This window comes from Diospyros lotus, chromosome 1 (assembly GCF_014633365.1).
Source record: "Diospyros lotus cultivar Yz01 chromosome 1, ASM1463336v1, whole genome shotgun sequence".
NCBI classification, from domain to species: domain Eukaryota; kingdom Viridiplantae; phylum Streptophyta; class Magnoliopsida; order Ericales; family Ebenaceae; genus Diospyros; species Diospyros lotus.
In genome coordinates, this window is record NC_068338.1 from 24,456,110 (window position 1) to 24,477,200 (window position 21,091).

At 35.5% G+C, this 21,091-nt stretch overlaps 1 protein-coding gene across 1 annotated transcript; it reads right to left on the reverse strand.

The window, feature by feature from the left end:
- Positions 1 to 249: 249 nt before the first annotated feature.
- LOC127800117 (J domain-containing protein spf31) lies at positions 250 to 15,582 on the reverse strand. Its single transcript, XM_052334558.1, has 9 exons — positions 15,343 to 15,582; positions 13,323 to 13,413; positions 13,156 to 13,216; positions 7,061 to 7,138; positions 6,543 to 6,616; positions 5,340 to 5,453; positions 5,142 to 5,249; positions 680 to 718; positions 250 to 578 (listed from the first exon to the last, which is right to left on the reverse strand). Exons 1-9 carry the CDS (start codon positions 15,435 to 15,437, stop codon positions 492 to 494), a joined length of 747 nt encoding a protein of 248 aa, XP_052190518.1. The 5' UTR covers positions 15,438 to 15,582; the 3' UTR covers positions 250 to 491.
- Between the last annotated feature and the right edge of the window lie 5,509 nt (positions 15,583 to 21,091).

The window sequence follows — 21,091 nt, forward strand, 5'->3', positions numbered from 1 at the left end:
GACTCTAAAATATTAAAAGTAGGTAAAATATTCTTAATCTAATCTGGTCACCTAAAAGATTAACAACCTTTCGCGATGATTAGGTCAGTCACACACTCATCGTGATGTTTTAAGTTCCAGTTCTTCTCTTTTCTTCTTTTTTATTTAAGGTGGTAAAGCACGAATCTTTTATTTTATTTTATTTTGTCTGTCTCTACTGAACGTCGTTTATTTAAACTAATAATCAAATCAACCAATCAGGGAGGGTGGTTACAAGACAAAACACCTATCAGACTCCTCGTTATGAAGATCATAAATCTATTACAGGATTGCAAGTTATACACTAAAACAAAGGTCAAAGGTCAAATGTCAAAGGCCACCTTCAAATGGTCGAATACAAATTATACTCAACCTGAAACTTTCCTTTGTTTTTTCTACCAGCGTCCCAGTTTCAGTAATTTCTTCTTGTCAAGCCTGAAGAGGGAATTCCATGAAACCCCGAAACTTAAAATTTAACCTCGCTTCACAGGCCTCTGAACATAAGATTTGTTAGGATCTTCAGTCTTGAGCTTTGGCGGTCGGATCTCCCCTTTCTTTACCTGAGTGCAATTACAAAAGCAAATAATTTTTGGCATTGTTTCTGCTTGTGAGAGATTCTTTTATGAGCAATATGATGAGATTTATGAACAAGTTGGCTAACCTTCTTTCCGCCCTTCATAAAATCTCTCCAACTGGAAACCTAACGATGCCATAGAAAATAATCAGTAACCCATAAGATATAGAACTAATTTTTTTGTTAGATATTTTTAAGACAGTCATTAACAAAAGCATATCACTCCATTGTCCCAAACTAATAAATTCTTGCATCTTGCCCCTTATTGAGAACTTTTAGTGGTAATAAACTAATGCATCCTTGCTTCATACCCCTAATTCACAACCTGAACTAGAAAGAAATAAGAAAGTTGACTTCACAAAATTCAAGAGGATAAGTCAAAATTAAATTCTCAAATATGGCATTCAAAAGCAAAGACTGTTTTGTTTTGTGAGCCAAGAGAGGGATCAGACCAGCCATGGACCCACAAAACCCTCACACACCCGACACACCTAAGGCAACCCGTTCAATGTCAGAACTGATATCTGAACTTGATGAGACAGGTTCCACGGGCCAGGATACATAGGTCTAGACAACAATAATACAAAGAAAAAGTTGAAACAAAAGCTAAATTAAAATCAGGACAGATAATTAAATAGGGAGATAAACAATGTGTCTGTCGGTCAGAGAAAGAGGGGGGGGGGGGGGACTGAGAATTCAAGTTCAACCAGGTTTTGATTTAATGAGTTATAATTTATTTTATTATCATTATTTTGAAGTTGTTTAATTTAAGAATTTTGAATGCAAGAAACTTTGTGCAAATAGAGTTTTCTAAGTTATACGTATATATTTGTATTGAATGTTTAAGCACGTTTTCTTACATGTGAAATGTGAATATTTTTCGTGCATATGATCTATTATTAGACTAGTTCCCCATGTCGCATCCTTATCTTTTTAGAATTTCAGTATTGATGTATCCATGTGAAATATGACTATATTTCACGCAAGTATGATTTATTATTCGACCAGTTCTATTTGTCTTATGTCCCAATCTTTTTAAAATTACTGCATAATTGGGCCCATGTCTTATCAGATACTAAATTTTAGTAACTGTTGAAAGAGGCTGAATAAATTAAAGGATTTACCCAAGATACGGAATAATAAATATGGAATGTATAGATATTTTCTCTGTATTAGGTGGTTTCCAATCGTACAGATTTCCCTTTGTAACTAGTTTCCTTGGTAGGTTGATTGCTAGTTTCCTTATGTAGGTGTCAAGATTCACCTTAAATAGTGCTGTAAATTCATTCTGAAAATATAGAAAAATTATGAGAATTTCTTCAGTAACCATATGATGACTACTAAAATAAATATCAGAAACGAGTTCAGGAAAATAATAAGTAACTTTTTATTGAATAATGGAAACATTTCTTATTAACTGTAATTAGTACAATAAACTGCATATTTTTAATAACTGCCCAAGCACCACAAGGTATTTTAGGTGAAAGGGGTAAAAGCCAAAGAAACAAGGATGCCTAGGGAGAGGGGCAGGACAAGATTGCTTCAACATTCATGCCCGCCCTTGGTTTAAAGCCCTCCAATATAAATAGATAGTAATAAACTACTAACGAATTCTGTTCTGGATGAGGTAAACCCAATCAAACATCATCTTCATCTAAGATGAATTCAAACTTAAATATGTTTAAAGTAGTCTGCAGATGGGTCTCATCCTCTAGAGCCTCCTAAGAACTCTATCTGCAAGTCAACCTAATATCCTGGTATACCTATTTCAGTGACAGCCACCAAACCACATTCCAAGACTTCTAATTTATCTTATTCTGAGGCATTAGAACCTGGACAACCTTACCTGAGGGCAGAGCTTTATCCTATCCTCTGCACCTAGTCACATTGTTCATTTATATATGAATACTGGGGCATCGGCCAAATGCCAGTGTCACATCAGCACTCCCTAGGCCCAATTCTAGGAATCACATGACGTGCCCTGACTGTAATCTACTTTTGATCCCCTGCATGGCAAATGTGCACTGAACATTTGTGCATAGATGCAAATAACCATCAGATGTCTTGCATGTCTACTGACAAGTTAGCCCATCAGTGGTAATCAATACACGCTCTAAAAGGGCCAGGGGAGGCTTACCTTTACCCTTCTCTTAAAACTGGAAAGGCAAAGGAATCACCATCTGAATGATCTTTACAACAAAACTAGAAAAAGAAGTCCCTCTTTTTTCTGGATTGGAGGATTCCCTCCTTTTCCTGACAAAATTTTCATCTTTTTAGTAGCTCCATGGCTAAAAGTTATCATTATAACCCCATTACCAGAGGAATTCTCTTTCTCCTCTTCACAGAAAGAATAAGCAGGCAATAGCAACATTTCAATAAAAAGAAAAATGGTGATGAGCAATTTTCTCAATGAAAATAATGACTTGAGAGCTTCAACCAAGATATTTTCTGGCTTCTCAGAAGCTCCAGTATAACATTGTGGTAAGTAGAAAAAGAAAAGATTAGGTCCTCAGTCTAAGCCAGTTCTATTTGCCATTTTCCAAGTGAAAAGAGTGTGTTCTCTACAACTTTGTGGCTTATAAAACCTATAGCTCCAAGCTAAAGCATAAGGAACAATAAAATTGTCCTTAAGAACTTTGACAAACCATTAGATGCTTCAAGGATATTTTATGCCATTCATAGCATGCAAAATCCTTCTGTTTATCTATGGAACTTTCCATTAAACAACTTAGTAAATAGATAAGTTCTATTGTTGACCTACCAAGCATAAAACCTTCTCCCTTTAATATTTGGCTAATCACCTTTGGAATTTTTCTTGCTTATTTTTTAATTCTTTCTAACTTTATTTTTATAGTTACATGCTTGGTTTTAAATTTTGCCTTTATTTTTAAGGTCTATGCGAGTTCAAGTTGTACCAAGCCCATTGACCCAATCCCATTATACTTGGGCACCTATGAAGCATGGACACACCGGTGAGGGTGTTGTACCAGTCTCCGACATGCCCACATGGCATGTTTGACACTTTTTTATTATTTATGAAAGGGATACGCGAGGGGACATGCATGGGACACACGTGTCCCTCAACGAACACTTTGTATACGCATAGAATTAGGAACCAACCTTTAAGCATGAATCTTTGGGTTTCAACTGCATGATTCTTCAATTACCAAGCACTTCATGCTTCTATTCCTTTGATTGTTGACTGGATTGTGGAGGACAAGGGTTGAAGACGAGACTCTATGAGTGACTAGTGATGACAGGAATAAACGGTTTTTCGATTGAACTAACCTGTGGATTGAATTGTGGGTAACGTGACAACTAATGGCGTCAGTGGCGAGTGGCAACTATGACTAGGTCTTGTGAGCAATGTCGAGATGAAGCAGCTAGGGGTTTGAATGAGTTGTGTGCTGGGACTGTTGGGTTTTCCAAGCAACATCATTATTGTGACCCAATGACAAGTCCGCTGGACTTTTTCAAGGACAATTCAAGTCTTGACCTTTTGAATCCTTGTGGGTTGTTGTGATGAGTCTTTGACTCTTTGTGAATCTAGATACGTAGATTATAATATTTTGTATAGGTGTATTTTATTATGTTGGAGGCAGGAGTGTTTCTTCTTGGGACTTGATATATATTATATAATTTATTTAATCACGTTGGACTGCTGGAGTTGAGTTTTCTTGTTGCAAAATATGAAATTCTAATATTCTAGTTATATTGTTATTTATTTGGAATTTTGTATTATGAATTTTAAATTCTTATTTATGAGTTTTTTTTTATAGATGCATATTTATAAGTTCAGAATATAGTTTTGATACTTTATTGTGTCATTAGAATATAAATATTTAATTTATTAATTAATGTATTCAAACTGTGTTGTGTCCTACTTTTTTAAAAATGTTGTGTCCTGTGTTTGTGTCTGTGCTTCACAGTTGGGCACAACAAGAGAGGCTTTTATTATTGAGGCCACAGTTCAAGAAAACCCGTTCTGTTGTTGTCAAGAATGGATCTAAAAGAGAAGTCACATTTTTGTTGGATGAACCCGGCAAGGATGTTAATCAACAAGCATATCCAAGAAGGAAAGTAACAAATAAAATATATATGAACATAATTCAACACACTGGGAATTATGGAAGTCTTGGTTTGCTCAATTACAACCAGGGGCTTCATTGTGAGAACAACAGAAACAAACTCCCCAGGAAGGGGAAAAAAACCACTAAACAGAGTCTCTTATACGGGTGCCTGCTATGATTGTAAATTTTCTATTTAGAATATGATTTAAATATTATTCTGTTTTACTAGAATCATTTGTCAAAATGAATTAAGTACTATGTTAGGTATAGGAGAAAATAGGATATGAGAATAATTTAGACGTGACCTTTTACTCTTGACATTGAAGCCAGAAGGCGGCAACATCCAGACAAGCATGCATACAATAAAACACATGTACCCAAGTGCATGGAAGTTAGATTGTAATGCTGACAAACATCATAACTCAACGCCATATAGATGTAAATAAGTGGTAATATTAGAAGTGATTTTGTAAACAAACCCGTTGTTCTCTTGTTCCTTCCCACTGCTCCTCATGTTCACGTTTTCTTTTCCACATTTCCTTTGCTTCTTCCTCATCCTTCTTCAGTCTACCTTCCTCCTCTGATATCTACAAAACATGCAAATGGTATTGATAACAAAACTAAGATTGGTAAAACAGAAGTAGCTAAAAGAACAAGATGCAAGCTTTCAAGCACACCCTCATCCGCATTTTTCTCCGCCGCCACTCTTGTTCTGTCAAGATCTCCCGAACCTTCAATTTTAGTTGCTGCTGAAATTCGTCTGATCTCTCATAATCTTGCTCATACTTCCCCTGTGCCAAAGTTAAGTAGGGCATGGGAATCAGAAAATCAATTTGAAAGATAATCAAAAGCATTTGGATTCTGGAATATGAGCAACATAACAACAATACTACCAGCAAGCCTTAATCCCCCTAGGTGGATCAAGTAGATGGATTCTAGCTCCTAAATCATCTCCATCTAATAACCATATTTTTTAAATGGCTGAATACAAGCAACATACAATAAGAAGATGCAATAAGGAAATTTGGCACAGTATGACTCAAAATTAAATGTTACCCTAATTGAGAAAAAGGGTGCTAATGCTTTCACTAGAGGCATATTAACTTAAAACTTACCCCACATAGAAAGTTTGATGTTCAACTAAATTTGCAGAAATGCCAAAACTGTTATCTATAACACCATTCTGACCCAACAAAAGATAAGGAAAATGTGGGCAAACCCTTAGACCCCACCCTTTTTTTTTTTAAAAGGGGTGGTAGAAACTGGATGCCAAAAAAATGAAGAGAAGAAAAGAATAAGACAATACTACAAACTATGTCTAGACATTCTAGCTAGAGATCACCATATAAAACATTTATGGACAGCAGAATAGATAATCAAAAATATCAAATCTGTCTTCAAGTTTAAGCATGTTGAATGTGCGGAACTATGGAGACTGGTGAGTGAGATACTAATTCTAATAGAAGTTGTAACAAATAGGAGTACATGCATTTTGTTATATATATTTGACAAGTAAATGGAGCTCTGCATCCTTTTTGTTCAAATTGGGATTTAACATAAGAAGCTCCCAACTAGTTCAAGATGGAAATAAGACAAATACTGTGTTTCAGTGAAACGCTATGAACTGCCTTCAAAAGGAAGCTCATCTTTTTTTTTTTTTCTCTTTTTTCGGGGTTGAATAACTTAAGATGGTGCCTTAACATCAAAGGTTTGTATCATTAGCCATTGAGGATTAAAAAAAAAAAGAAGTAAAAGAGCGACAAGGAAGCAAGCAGGCTTTCCTTCTAGAAAAGCGTAACAAAAAGCAAATATCTAGTCAAAAACCAAGTAAACAAAAAGATGACTATTCAACCATACAGATTCATGCCAAAAAAAAAAACCTCATCAACTAATGACTTGATCTTAGAAGCAGTATCTTTCTTCAGCTCCTTCTTCCTCTTTGCTCTAAGTTCCTCTGCAAGTCAAATTTAAGCAAAAATTTTAGCCTCGCTAAGGATTGCTAATAACCAGAAGGAACAGAATTATGAGAAGACAATGCTAATTATTGGAAAAGAACTTGGAAAATATATAATATACCATTCCATTCTGCAATTTAAAATTTTAGTAAGCCATAATCTTAATTAAGTATTGAGGGAAAAAATCATTAAAAATTTAGGATGTGGAAAAAGTTAGTGCAGAAATAGGTAATGCACATATTAAAATTATTTCCTCGGAAATTGTACACATGAAATAAAGGAAAAACAGAGCAAAATATTGTCCAACAGGGAAGGAAAACATACAATAAACTCCCAGCAATTGGACCTAAACCAAAAGCAAGAATCAAGGAGCTACAACTGTTATTAAAAATTTATCTAGTAAGATCTAGCAGGAAAATAACGATATTGACATTTATACAGACCTTTTGCAGCCTTAACTTGGTTAAGGACATACTCCCGTTCCTGTTGATCATGCAATAGTTGTTGGGCTTTTGCTAATGCTGCTCAGAAGACAACAGACACCGTTACCAGAACACCATAGGTGAAACAAAATACAACCAAAGAAAAAAAAAATACCAAGCCTTAATCCCATAATCTGGGGTCAGCTACATGAGTTCTAGCTTGCCAATCATTTCTATCTGTGGCCTCATCTCCTGTGAGGGCCCTTATTACTCTAGTGGGAAAAAAATAATAGAAAAAATTCTAGGAAGCAACTAATAATAATTAAATCTACCATGTTGTGTTATAGACACCTCCTAGGTGAACTTTGGTAAGTTGATTAATACAAAAATTTTAGGACTAATTTCTTATGCAATCCAAATAGTAATCATATAACACTTAAAAATCATAAGATTAGTCAAATGGCTAGATTAATAACCTAGCAATTTGGATTCTCAATTTAGATATAGGAATCCAAAGGCTAACAATTACATTTTTTTTATATTTCTTAAAAGTGAGGTAGAGTTTTGGTAGCAATGGTAAGGTTGTTTGATTGTGATTAGGATTCACTGGTTCAAGTTGTTGAATAGTCTCTTTGCAAACCAAGGGTAAGAGTATGTACGAAAACAACCCTTGCAAAGCAGGGAGCCTTATGCACTATATACACCCTTTTTTATTTCTTAAGAGTCTCCTTAGGAGGCAAAAGGATCAAGTGAAAATATTTATACTGTACAGAATGCAGTTTTGGCATCGAAATATATAAAATCCATGATACTCCCAGAATAATGATATTAGATGACTAATTCAAAAGGTATTTAAGCAAACTGCTCTCATGTTCAGAAGTTTCTTAAATCCTAGTAGTGTGATGTGTGCATCCTAACCTTTTAGTACAAAGTTCTAAATTATGTAGTTACCCTTTATCTCACATAAATCTCCCCATTACAGTTCACAGAATAACTCTATCCTTAGCAATAACAAGAAGACCCTGGATGACCTCACCCAACGGCCTATGCCCACGCCAATTATCCAACCAAGACTTAGCTCCAGACCCCTCTCCAACCTCAACCGAAGTGTGACTAATAAAACTATCCCAAACATGAAAAATACCTCTCTAAACCCTGCGATTTGATACCCACAACCATATATATAAGCCACAAGAATTCCCCTCCACAGACCATCTGCATCTACAACAAATCTCCAAAGCCAGTTGCAAGGGCAGGCCTGTTAAAGAAAGCAAGCTTCCCAAAAGGGGGGGAGGTAGAGAGAGTAGAGGAAGAAAAAACCCATCAAACATCTTATGGAAAAGGATGAGGGGCTACTTGCCCTGTTCCAGCTCTGAAGACAACTATGGAAATTAGGACAAGCAGAGAAAAGATGTGGGAGGCATGAAAAAGCAAAGCACTAACTCAAACTCTGCTTTCAACATTGCATTTAACCTACAAATCTTTCAAGTTTCTAGGTTTGAACCCAAGAGAGAAGAAGGCTTGTCAAGGCTCTCTGATGCTCCATGTCATTCCCTAGAAGCTTCATCCAATTTGGCCCCTAAGAGTTCCTATTGAGATAAACTCATCCTGAGCTCATCCTTTGAGGAGTTGTATGAAACGCAGCTCCTTGGAGGATTACCATACAGTTCACATTCTTCTTGCATATAACATAACTCTTTGAACAGCCAGCCAAAACAGTCCTTGTCTTGCTCATTAGGGACCAACCCCACTAAAATAAAGGCCCCGTGCTCAGAAGAGGATGGGTCACTCGTATTATGACGCCTAGACCCTAAATCCCCAACCTAGTTATCTCTCCGCTGTTTAAGCCTTGCCATGATCCGAGTGAATGACCTAGAGCTCATAAAGGACAGAAAATTAAACCCAACGCCCTTTGACATTCTACCCATCCAATTGATGGGCTGTTGGGATCACACAGATGCATAGATCCTTGGGAAGAGAGCAGTCTTATCCCCATGTGCAAGCCTCCCACCCTTTGACAACCCTTCGAATTTCTCCAACTCCATTGAAGAGTTACATCCAAGCCTCATAGTCATTCCCCCTCTCTCCAATGACCATTGAGAAGCCTCCCATCTTCCTAAAAAATCCTTAAGCTCCTCCTTCAGCCCCCCCCCCTCCCTTGGGGAATCCTGTAATAATCTCCAACTCCGTTGAGAAAGCCCTTCCACTGTTTGAATACTTAGATCTACATGAGAGAGAGTTCTTATGACTCAAGAGCATACTCCCTTCCCCCCCCCCCCCCCCCCCAACCTAAAAAAGGGGTAAATTAAACATTTTGTTCTCTTCACCAGCTGTTAGTCTCATCAGAACACTTTTTTCTCCTTTGACCTTCAGTGTGCCTGCCAAAAGGGGGTTTTCGTCAAAGTTTCTTCAACAGCTTCCATTAAACCACCATACTTATCCCACCGACAGGAAGTTCTCACTAAATTGGTGAGAATCTGGTTGAGAAATTAGAAGGAAATGAGAATAATTTCAGAGGGAGAGGGAAATCCGAGAGAGTGAGAGAAGAGAGATTGAGTGGTAAATCATAAGTTTTTGATTAATTTCTTTTCTTCCTCTTACGATGAAGGCAATCAGTAATTATATATTGACTGTAGCTAGCTTTTAGCGCAAAAAGGGCCGCCACTTTTCAAAGTTATAGCTTTCAAAATATTGCAACTATCTAACTTCCTTCTAGAAGAATGACCTTTCATCTGCCAATTCCTTCTACCTAAGAATGTATCCCCCCTTAGTTAATAGGAACATGACAATTCACCCCCCCCCCCCCTAAAAATTTTCCTGTCCTCAAGAATTGTAGAGAAGTTGGGTTGCTTGAGGAAACTGTTGGGGCAGGTTTGGCAAGTATTCCCATGCATTGCTATCCAGGTGCAGGGTTAACCATCGACTCCTCTTCCTCTTCTACTACTTCTTCCCCTTCTACCCAAAGTAGTTGCTTTCTGCATTGATGCCTGGTAGTGTATTTGTCTCCATAATGGAAACACTGCCCCGCCTACCTCCTTTGTTCCATAGTCCTTCCTCCTTGTGCTTGAGCCAGATTATTAGTGGATGTTATTGTCAACCCCTTGTTTCCTTGCTAGAAGGCCCCTGAACTTGTCCTTTTTGCTTGCAGTCGTCGTTTCTTTATTATAGCCTCAACTGTCATTTCCTGTAACCTAGCATTTTTTGCTGCTTCCTTTATAGTTCTTCGCCTCAACATTTTGATCGTGGCCCTCAGTTCTATGCTCAAGCCGCTGATGAAGCATGCTTCAGTTAGATGAGGGTTAAGGTTCAGCATAAGTGATTTTAATTCCTTAAACTTTAACTGATACATCTGCATTGATTCTTCCTATTTTAACTTGTTAAATTCTTCAACAACATCAATCAAACCTCTGTCTCCGAATCTTTTGCATAGGTTTTCTGCAAATTCTGTCCATTGACAGCCATCCCTATCCCAAATCCAACTTAGAAACCAGGTGTCTCCTACATCATTAAGGTAAGCAAAGGCCAATGGGACCCTCTGTTGTTCCGAAATGTTGTACACACTAAACATTCTCTCGCACCTTCTCACCCACCACCTAGGTTTTTGTTCATCAAATATTAGGATTTCCATTTTAGGTAGGGGCATACACGACTGGAATTGGGCAGTCTGCACCCTTTGTCTTCTTCCTTCAAAAGTTTCCCTACTAGCTGGTTCTTCTTCAGTTTCAGAAGTCCCAGTAGGCCTGTGAACCACCCCACTTCCGGTTAATATTGGTTCTGATCTCTCCCTACGAGAGAATTTAGGAGAGAGACTTACCTGGTTTTGTCTTGCAAACATTAGCATGAACTGTTGCATTTGCTCCCGCATTTGGTTATTTTGTTCCCTCATCTAGATTTCAATATCGTTCTTCAACCTTTCAACTGCACTGTCCAGCTTCTTTTCCACCCTTGATTCTATGGCTCCCTCCATGGATTCTGCAGTTCTGCCATCGTTGCAGCCACCTACTGAAGTTGCAACTCCATTTGCTTAATTCTGGTGCCTTCTGTCATTGGAAGGGAAGATTCTTAAGAGATTGCTGGCCTAGGACTTGCTCTGATACCAAAATGTCAGATCATTGAATCTAATAGGAAGTTCTCATTGAATTGGTGGGAATCCAGTTAAGAAATTAGAAGGAAATGAGAAGAATTTCAGAGGGAAAAGGAAAACAGAAAGATAGGAGGGAAATCTGAGAGAGAGAGAGAGAAGAGAGATTGAGTGGTAAATCATAAGTTTTGATTAATTTCTTTTCTTCCTCTTACACTGAAGGCAATTAGTAATTATATAATGATTGTAGCTAGCTTTTGGTACCAAAAGGGCCACCACTTTTCAAAATTACAACTTTCAAAATATTGCAACTATCTAACTTCCTTCTAGAAGAATGACCTTGCATCTGCCCATTCCTTCTACCCGAGAATGTATCCCCCTTAGTTATTAGGAACATGGCAATGTTTAGCTATAATCGTTTTGATAGAATTTTCTCTCTTTTTTTGGGGGGGGTGGGGGGGTTAGGGAGTGTGTTTGGCTACAATCTAATGGGTGATAAGATCCCATTAACTTATTGAATTGAAGGCAAGATAGAGAGATAAGAAGTTTCATTCATGCCATAGACTTTGGCTCTGGTAATCACTTTCCATTTTGTGATCCATCAAAGGTTGCAACAAAGTAGCATCAGGAACCTCCATTCCAAACCCATCCAACCAACCCAAGAGGCAATTCTTTCTGAAGAAAGACTCAGCATCAGTGATAAAGTTAAAAAGTCTAAGTCGTCATTGAGTTTATATCCCTGTCACACCATAACTTGCCTTCCACAAATTTCGGTCATTCCCTATAGCCACCCAAGGACCTCCTTGACTTTAGAAGGTGGGAGATCTATGATAAACAATCAGCTAGGCACCCAAGGTATAAAAGAGAAAGGAACTGCTTTAAGCTGGCAAACCCTATACAAAAGAACTACGACCCAATAAGACTAACCAGGCACAAAGCCTATTTACTTATACACACATATAGATCACCCAAAAATAGGAGCAAAGACACAATAAAAACTGAACTCTCGCTTCTTATTCATAAAAAAGGGAAATGAGGATAGTTCCTTCAAAACAACCACAACCCACAGCATGCTCAATGTTGTCTAAAGCCCTATTATTAGATTACTTCCAAAATACACCACATTATGGAAAGGGAACAACTTAACAAATCTTGGGGAAGTGAGAAACCCCCTATTAATAGATAGCCATATAAAACAGGTTAATAAAAAGGTCGATGTCCTTGTTAGGTGCAAAAACTAATGGCCCTCCCCTTATCTAGATACTGGAATATAATAACAAAGAAAGCCATAGAAAGCTAACATGGAGTCAATCCATTTAAGTACTATGAAACAGTAACAATTCAATCTCCATTATTAGTGTAAAGCAATAGATATATATACATTTTTTTTTTTTTTTTTGGGGGGGGGGGGGAGACAATTATTTGTTTTCATATATTCATATAAAATATTTATTCATCAAAGATGTGTTTCTAACCCATCAGATGAAAATTATCTGGTTTCCTTGTCATGCTTGAGCCTCGTATACACATCGCATCTGTCATATCGCTAAGCTCTCTCTGCTCTCATCTTCCAAAATGAAATATTTACCTCATACACCCTAATTATTTGAAAATAATAAATTTCCTGAAATCTACATAAACTCTTACTATTTCCCCATATCCTTGTACCTAGCCACAAGGATCAACAGATGCTTTAAACTTCTCCTTCACTTCTTTCTTTATATATTTATAACTTAGAAAAATTTCTCAATTTATTTTCCTTTACCAAGATCTATAAAAAATATGTTCTGGTTTCATATGTTTTGAATATCTCCATCCAGAACAAAATATCCTTTAGTAAATGTGGTTCCTTCTTATTCAACAAGTGACTCCTTTGCTACTATTTAACACACCCTCCTATTAAGCCAAATGATGTTACAAAATCCTTGTCATGTTACAAATACTAAGAAGCATAAACCAACTGCCTCTAAAATGGTATTGTGTAACATTTCAATTTTCTCTCTATACAATAAGAATGCAGCATATGTATGCTTACCACCAAATGCCTCCTTAGCTTGTGGATGCTTGCACTTGTCAGGGTGAACCAGCAAAGATAACTACAGATGCACAATTAGGTATAAAATTTACATAAGAGGAGCAACTCAAAAATATCAAATTGTTGAATAAACGTCAACCCCAATTGAATAAGGATGGGAGAATTACCTTACGATATTGCCTTTTCACATCCTCTAGAGATGAATCAAATGACAAATTAAGATACTCAAATGGATTTAGCTTGAAGCACGAAAGTATCCTACAAAAGTGGGAGTTTCTTTCTTTAATGACAACAAGACAAGTATGCAATAAAGACAAAAACAGTGAACAGTCATAAGCAAAAGCATTTAAATCTTAATCTAAGAAAGACAAACACAGTGACACAACATGGACATATTGATACTGATGTGACAAGAGTATATGTTTCTATATCATTTTATATGTCACCTATCAAAATATACCAAAAAACTTTCTTGAATATCATATGCACTTATTTTATCAAAAGAAAAGAACTGAATAGCAAGATAACACTAATTAGACTAAAGAGAACATTCCACATTCTAATAGTTGCTAACTTAGTTAGAAACAATTGAATTCCAAATATAAATAAATATTTCTGTCTATCTTGAAAGTAAGGCTGTAAAAAGATCAATTTTCATATTCATTGACATAAAAGAATTAGGATGACCAAAAAGAAGTCAGTTCAATTGCATTCCAAACAGTAAGAAATCTTTTTGAATATCTTATAGCGAAGTAGTAAAAGAAAATCAATTTTCACATTCTTCATATCGGAAAAAAATTATGACCAAAAAGCCCAAATATCATTTTTAAAATGCTCTATTCTTTACCAAATAAGATATTTGTGCTCTAGAATGAGACTTAGAAAGTAAAAGTGATCGGATTTAGCAATATAAGTAACCTTTTGATGTTACTAGTAGATATAAAGTAATTTTCTTCAGCGCATGTTTCATCTGTGTCTAAGCACTAAGTGCTCAATAAATACCCCTGTGAATCCAAACAAGAAACATAAAAAAAGTAAAAAATAAAAAATAAATTCATTCTTGGACGTGTTTGAGTTTGACACTTGTTGGGACATGACCATCAAATTTGTGCCCATATATGTCCAACATGCAGCACATGACACTCTCTAGAGCATTTTCGGAAGACATGTCAGTGGAAAGAGTTCTAATCCTTAGATAAGTTGGGTGATTTCAGTAAACATTCCTAGATTATAATTATTAATCAGATATTATTTCCATTCCAAGGCTGATGTTGGCCCAGCATGTTTCGCATAGGATTTAGAATATGAATTGAAAGTTTTCAAGTACAGCCTCACTGGCTGCCGTTAGAGGCTCAGGCTCTTAAAGTCCTTTGTATGACTGGATACTTTCTTAGATATACAAAGTGCTCATTCGAAGAGAGGCTTTGCCATTATGCAAATTCAAAAAACCTCCACTTCAGCCAAAGGATTTAGCCTCTACTAATGATTAAATCAGAAATGATCAAAGGCAGTACTTGATGTATGAGTTTTGTGTTGTAGAAATTAGAAAGGCTTTAAAAGCCTTTGCTTGGAAAAGAGGCTTTATATGTTTGACAAAGCCTTCGCTAAGATTGGAAGGCATGAAAGGTCCGAGAAAATTTTCATTTGGCCACTGCTCCTCCAGCATGATATACATTGTGATAAGACATTAAATTGATAATTCTATTTAGAACTACTAATATCCTAGTGAAGGGATATTATACAACATTCCCTTCCATTTCCCAACAGCCTTTCCATCTTTAATTTGGTCTTATCTCACCTTTGCCAATCACAGGCTAAGATTAGGCTGCCAACCAAAGGTAATGTCATCTATTGGTATAATCAAGATGCTTAAGTAATCAAGCTTAGATCTCCTAATGTCCCACTGGTATCAACAAATTATGATTCATTTACTTACAACAGTTGCTTAAATATGGAAAAATTGGCCTAATTGTAGGTTGAAGGCCAGAGTACGGCTCTGAAAAATAGAACATGGATAAAGTAACTATGAATTAGGAAAACCTCAGAAATCAAATCGTTCACTACTCGTAGCACCGGTTCAGAGAAAAATATCAGAGAAACAGACAATAGGACGATAATTCAAGGAAAGAAAAGAAGATAAGAGAGAGAGAGAGAGAGAGAGAGAGAGAGAGAGAGATGGAGCAAAACCTAATGACTTCGTTGTCGCGCTCAACTTCGCTGACTTCGGCGAAGAAGTTCTTGAGAAGTAAATCTTCGTCGACGATGGAGCTGCTCTCGCCCATCGCTTCTCCCTCTCTCCGAGATTCTGATTCAGATTCACCGGAAACACAGCAAGGGAGGCCCCTTTCGTCGTCTTTATATGTATGCGATTATATCGTCTCCTTCGGGGTCGTTTGATTTCGATTGTGCTTTGTTTGGGAAATTTTGGGAGAGTAGAGGGGTAAAGAAGTAATGCAAAATACATCTATTTATAATAGTATAAAGTAAAATTTTATTTCCAACCATACTTTTTGCTTTGAAAAATTCTATTTGTAATCATATTTTTTACTCTTAGATTTTACTATTTATAATCACATTTATTATTTTTTGTAACCATTTTTATTTCAAACATACTCTTCAAACGCCATTTCTCAAAAAAGACATCTCACACGCATCAAATCTCCTCATCCTCCTTCTTCTTTTACTAGAATTATTTATTATTATTTGTTATATTATTATAATTATAATTTTTCAATGTGTATTATTATTATTTGTAATAATATTTTATTTTAGTATTAATTTGTTGTTGGATTTTATTTAATTTATAATAAAATGTCAAAAATTTAATATAAATAAAAATAAATATAATTTTATTACAATTTGTATTTAACTCAAAAAAATTAAAATTAAAGCAACATTAATTCAAGAAAAAATAAATATAATATTAATCCAAATATTTGGGCTACGATGGTTCGAAATAATTTATATACATTTGAAATAATTTATATATAAAATCATTATATATATGTATTTATATATATGTATATAATTATAATATATATGTATATAATATATTATATATATTTGCATTCTCCCGAACCCTGAGGTTCGAGAGAATGCAATTCTCCCGAATTCATAGTTTTAGGAAAAATGATTTTTCCGGAATTCATGGATTCAGGAGGATTGATTTTTTCTGAATCCATGAATTCGAGAGGATTGCTTACCGAACCTTGAGATTCGAGGTTCCCCGAACACCCCGAACCCCAGGATTCGGGGCATCCCCTAGCCCCCGAATCTCGAGGTTTGGGGGCATCCCCCAACCCTGAACCTTGAGGTTCGGGGGCATCTCCCAATCCCAAACCCTGAGGTTCAGGGCATCCCCTAGCCCCCGAACCCCAGGGTTCGGGGTGGGTTTCAAGGCGTATTTTTTATTTTTTAATTAATCTTATTTTTTTAATTCATCCCTCATCTATGTATATGTAAATTATGTGACTGAACTAATGATAGATGTTGTAAATTGTGTTATTTCTCGCCGAAATAGGAATACTCGTTATCTTTTTCGTCAAACTCTACGTAAATAATAATGGATAATAATCTTCCATCGTTGGATAATAATCTTCCATCGCTAGTAGTAACTGCTGATAGTACTGGTAATTGGTTATGACGAGGAGAACTTGGCTGAGCAATGTTTGATGTTGAATAATAGTGGTTGTGTAATGCTAAATGTTGAATAATAGTGGTTGTGCGATGTTCACTTTAGGTATGTTTTATTGTGTGTTCCATTTATATTTATTCACTCAATGAGCAAAATAATGGTGTTGTTACATGGTTATAACAATAAATTTGTAGATGAAAAATTACTGATGGATGTCTCACGTATAGCTTATCTGAGCGATGGATGACTCACTCAGGGGATGGATGACTCTCTCGGGGTGGAGCGACAGCGATAGATGACCTGCTAGAAAGAAAATCAGTTAGGGGCGCGGGTGAGAATCCTCGTGCAGACCTTCTGATGCTTAAGTCAGACCCTTGTAGAAATGAAATACTTGAAGACAAAAATATAAGTACAAGAGTGAGAGATTGTATACTGAATGAGAGGAAGAAACCTCATATTCCCTTATTTATAGCGATGAGAGGGGCATCCATGTGACGAGTAGCCAGTTTTGTTCGGCAAGAATCTTGAAAGGGCTTTGACCGAATCACGCGGGGGTAGTTTTGATCAAATCTCTTAGAGTTGTTGGCGCGAGAGTGCAGACATGTAGGCACTCGAGCGTGATCGTGCTACTTTGGATGACCCACTTGGGGGTGTGCGCGGGCACAGGCACAAAGGGTCGTGCGCGAGGTTGTGTGAGAGGGTGCACGAGGTTGCGCGTGCAAGGTTGCGCACGAGGTCGCGCGTGCAGGGTTGCACACGAGGGCGCACAAGGTCGTGCTTACAAAGTCACGTGCACGAACCTACTGTGGGTTGTTGAGTACGCTAAGGCGCGACACCTCGAGTGGCAGTTACTCAGGGGTAGGGCTTTGGCGGGGGTGCCCCCGCCAGTCAGTTGTGTGGTGCGCGACCATGCGCGAGGGGTTGTGCCTTGTCCGCACCCTCCAAGTGGCACTTGGGGGTGGACCTTCTGCCACCCCCGAGTGACCCCCACTCGGGGGTGGAAACCCCTTGAGTGGCCTCCCAGGCCATCCATGGCTAGCTTACCACGTGGCATTTCTTCATTTTCACTATTTTTTATTTAGTCCAATATTTTGTCAGGCATAACAAATGGTGAGTGTAGTACTAGATGGAAGGAATGTTTTGTGAGTTATATTCCAGTCTTTCTAGCATCGCAGGGATAGCTCAGTTGGGAGAGTGTCAGACTGAAGATTTGAAGGTCGCGTGTTCGATCCATATTCACCGCAATTTATGTCATTTTGTCATGACAAAAATAATTTACACACGAAGCATATTAAACTCTTATCTTGAAATACGTGTTGCTTGATGACTCGTTAGATGTACCATCGACACACCCAAAATTTCCTTAACAAAATATTTATATTCCAATATTTCATAACTTCTTGGTTCATGTAATAGGGATAGGGCCAGCTCAAGGGTTGGTGGTGTCGCAGGTGATAACTCACAAAATGCCTAAGGCACCACCAATTAATAGCATTCTAGAAAATAATAAAAAATATTAATTTTTTTATTTTTTGAAATGTAAAATCATTAATTAAATTTTTGTATTCTAATTTAGAAAGTAAGTAATTTTTAATTTATAATATAGTTAAATTACTTAATCTTTCTTGTGGTATAATTGAACATAAATAAGATTTTATTAATTTTAATTTAATATTTTATAAATTATCAATGCATTAAAAAAATATTTTTTTTTTATAAAATTTAGTCATAACAAGTGGTTGGCGGTTGCGGCAATTTTTACCTCTGAAGCAGTGAAGCTTTTGATTGATATTATTTTATAAAATTAAAAAAAATCCACCAAATAAAGGATACAATTGAGTGTCAGAACTTAGAAAAGGAAACAATGAAGTTTTGGGGAAATTTAGTGTGACACCCCGACCCTATTACTCAGTGTCGTAACCCAATGTTACATCAAGAAGTCCTATTCTAGAGGCAGCTATGTCTTAATAATAGGGGAATAAAATAATGTAGACGTCTTGGATGGGGTTCAGGTTTTACCGTTTCTAGCCATCAAGAACTCAAGATCTAAGACTCGTAAGAAACGGAAGAATACTCGAGTCTCGTATTTGACTTATACCCTATAGACAGGTTAATAAGTTACAAATTATATATATTTTATATCACATACACAAAGTGCCTATTATATATATATATATATATATAAGTCCAACCAACAAGCACAAACAACGTTTGACACAACTATTAAATGAAATAATTACAAGCCACTTGACTTGAACCCCCATCATAGACTGTCACTCTTATCATCTGATTTGCTATCAACACATACCGCATTTCCCTTATTGGACCCGAAGCCAGGCGTGGTTAGTGAGAATGAAGGAGTACGTCTTGAGATTTAGTAAATATAATATGAAATATAGTAAATTAATAAACATGACATCATAGATAAATATAAAGTGTTGAGTGCATGTAAGTTTATCCACCTCACCTATTTTAGGCTCTTGATGGTCTCTAGTGGTTCCTTCTAATACCTTATCTCGAGACTTCTATGGTCAGAAATCCACTATCACATGCCTAGGCACTTCCTTAACATTTTATACAAGTCATGATAAAAGTAATTTACACACGAAACATATAAACTCTTACCTTGAAATACGTGTTGCCTAATGCCTCGTTAGATGTACCATCGACACACCCAAAATTTCCTTAACAAAATATTTATAACGTAAGGTCAAAGAACTAAATCCACTAAATTGCTTTGCTGTCAAACTAACCAATTCATTAATTAACTAATTTCTTAAATTAATTAATTTAAACATAATTCACTAAATTAACTCATTTAAACAAACAATTTTCATGAAATTCACCTCTCTGCAAGCTGTCGAATCCCTTCCAAATCCTTTCTACCTTTGCTTCTACTTACATTCAACTAGTGTTAGACTCGTGCAATGCATGGGATGTGTAATCAAAATAGATTTATAAATTTAAACATAAAAAATTAAACTCATTATTTTAAATGACTAGCAAAGATAACTACAATTTTTTTTTCTTTTAATACCTAGCCTTTTATCAAAATTTAAGGTTACGTTTTTTTTATTTTTCAATTTTCACTTTTGATTTTTGAATTCATTTTCAATTTTCTATTTTGGTAGTTTATTTTTAAAAAATTAAAAATGCGTTTTCTTTATCATTTTTCAAAATAGAAAATTAGAAAACACGTCCTCTTTAAAATTTTGAAAATAATTTTTTAATAATATTTTATTCAATAAATTTGATTATTCAATAAATTAGAAATATTTAATGTTAATATATTATTAAAAAAATGTATACATTTTAAAGCTAATAAATTTTGTAATATTTTTTTTCATTACAATAATAAAATATAAATAAATAAATGTGTTTTGAGTTTAGAGTTTGTTTTAGAATAAAACACTCAAAATAACTTTTTGTTGTTTTTGAGTTTTCTTTACAATTTTTGTTTTGTTTTCAAAAACGTATTTTTAAAAACAGCAAAGAGAACGCATTTTCATTATTTTAAAAAATTGAAAACTAAAAATGACTTGAAAATAGTAAAGAGACCGCAACCTAAGTTTAATTAATTATCCGACATTTAATGTGCTAATAGGAGAATACCCTTAATTTAATGTACCGTTATTCAATGTGTTACAAAAAAATTAACACATTAATTTACCAACATTGTCTTTACCAACAATTTCTCCAATTATATCTTTAATAAAATTAAAAAAAATATCAGTTATAAGGACATAAATAATTGCATAATCAACTTTATACTTATCAAATAATTCTTTTTCATCAAGTTCAAGTATACTCAAAGTATTAGCAAATAATCTAAAAATAAAATTTTGTATAGGAAAACTTTCATCCATAGCATCTACAACGGTAGTGTTTGAAATTAAGTTTAGCTTATACATGTGATATCTTAAATCTTAATTAGCATTGGAAAACTATATATTAGTATTGAAAATGGAGGAAAAACAATTAATATTTTTGAGACTATAAAAGAAAATTAATGTACAATTACTGATTTATTTAACCATGCAAGTGTTTTCACGAGACTACTACCATGCAATGCATGGGTTTCTAGTAGGTTCATTAATGATAATTAAGATATATTACATTTTCAGGACTAATGCATGAGTTTTTCAGTAATAATATATTTATAAATTTATAAATAAATAAAATATAATAAATGATTTTATTTTAATAATTAATTAATCACTATATTTAATTTAACTAGTTGATCACCCATGCGATGCATGGATATCGTTAAAAAAAAAAAAATCGTTAAAGCAAAAGTTATAT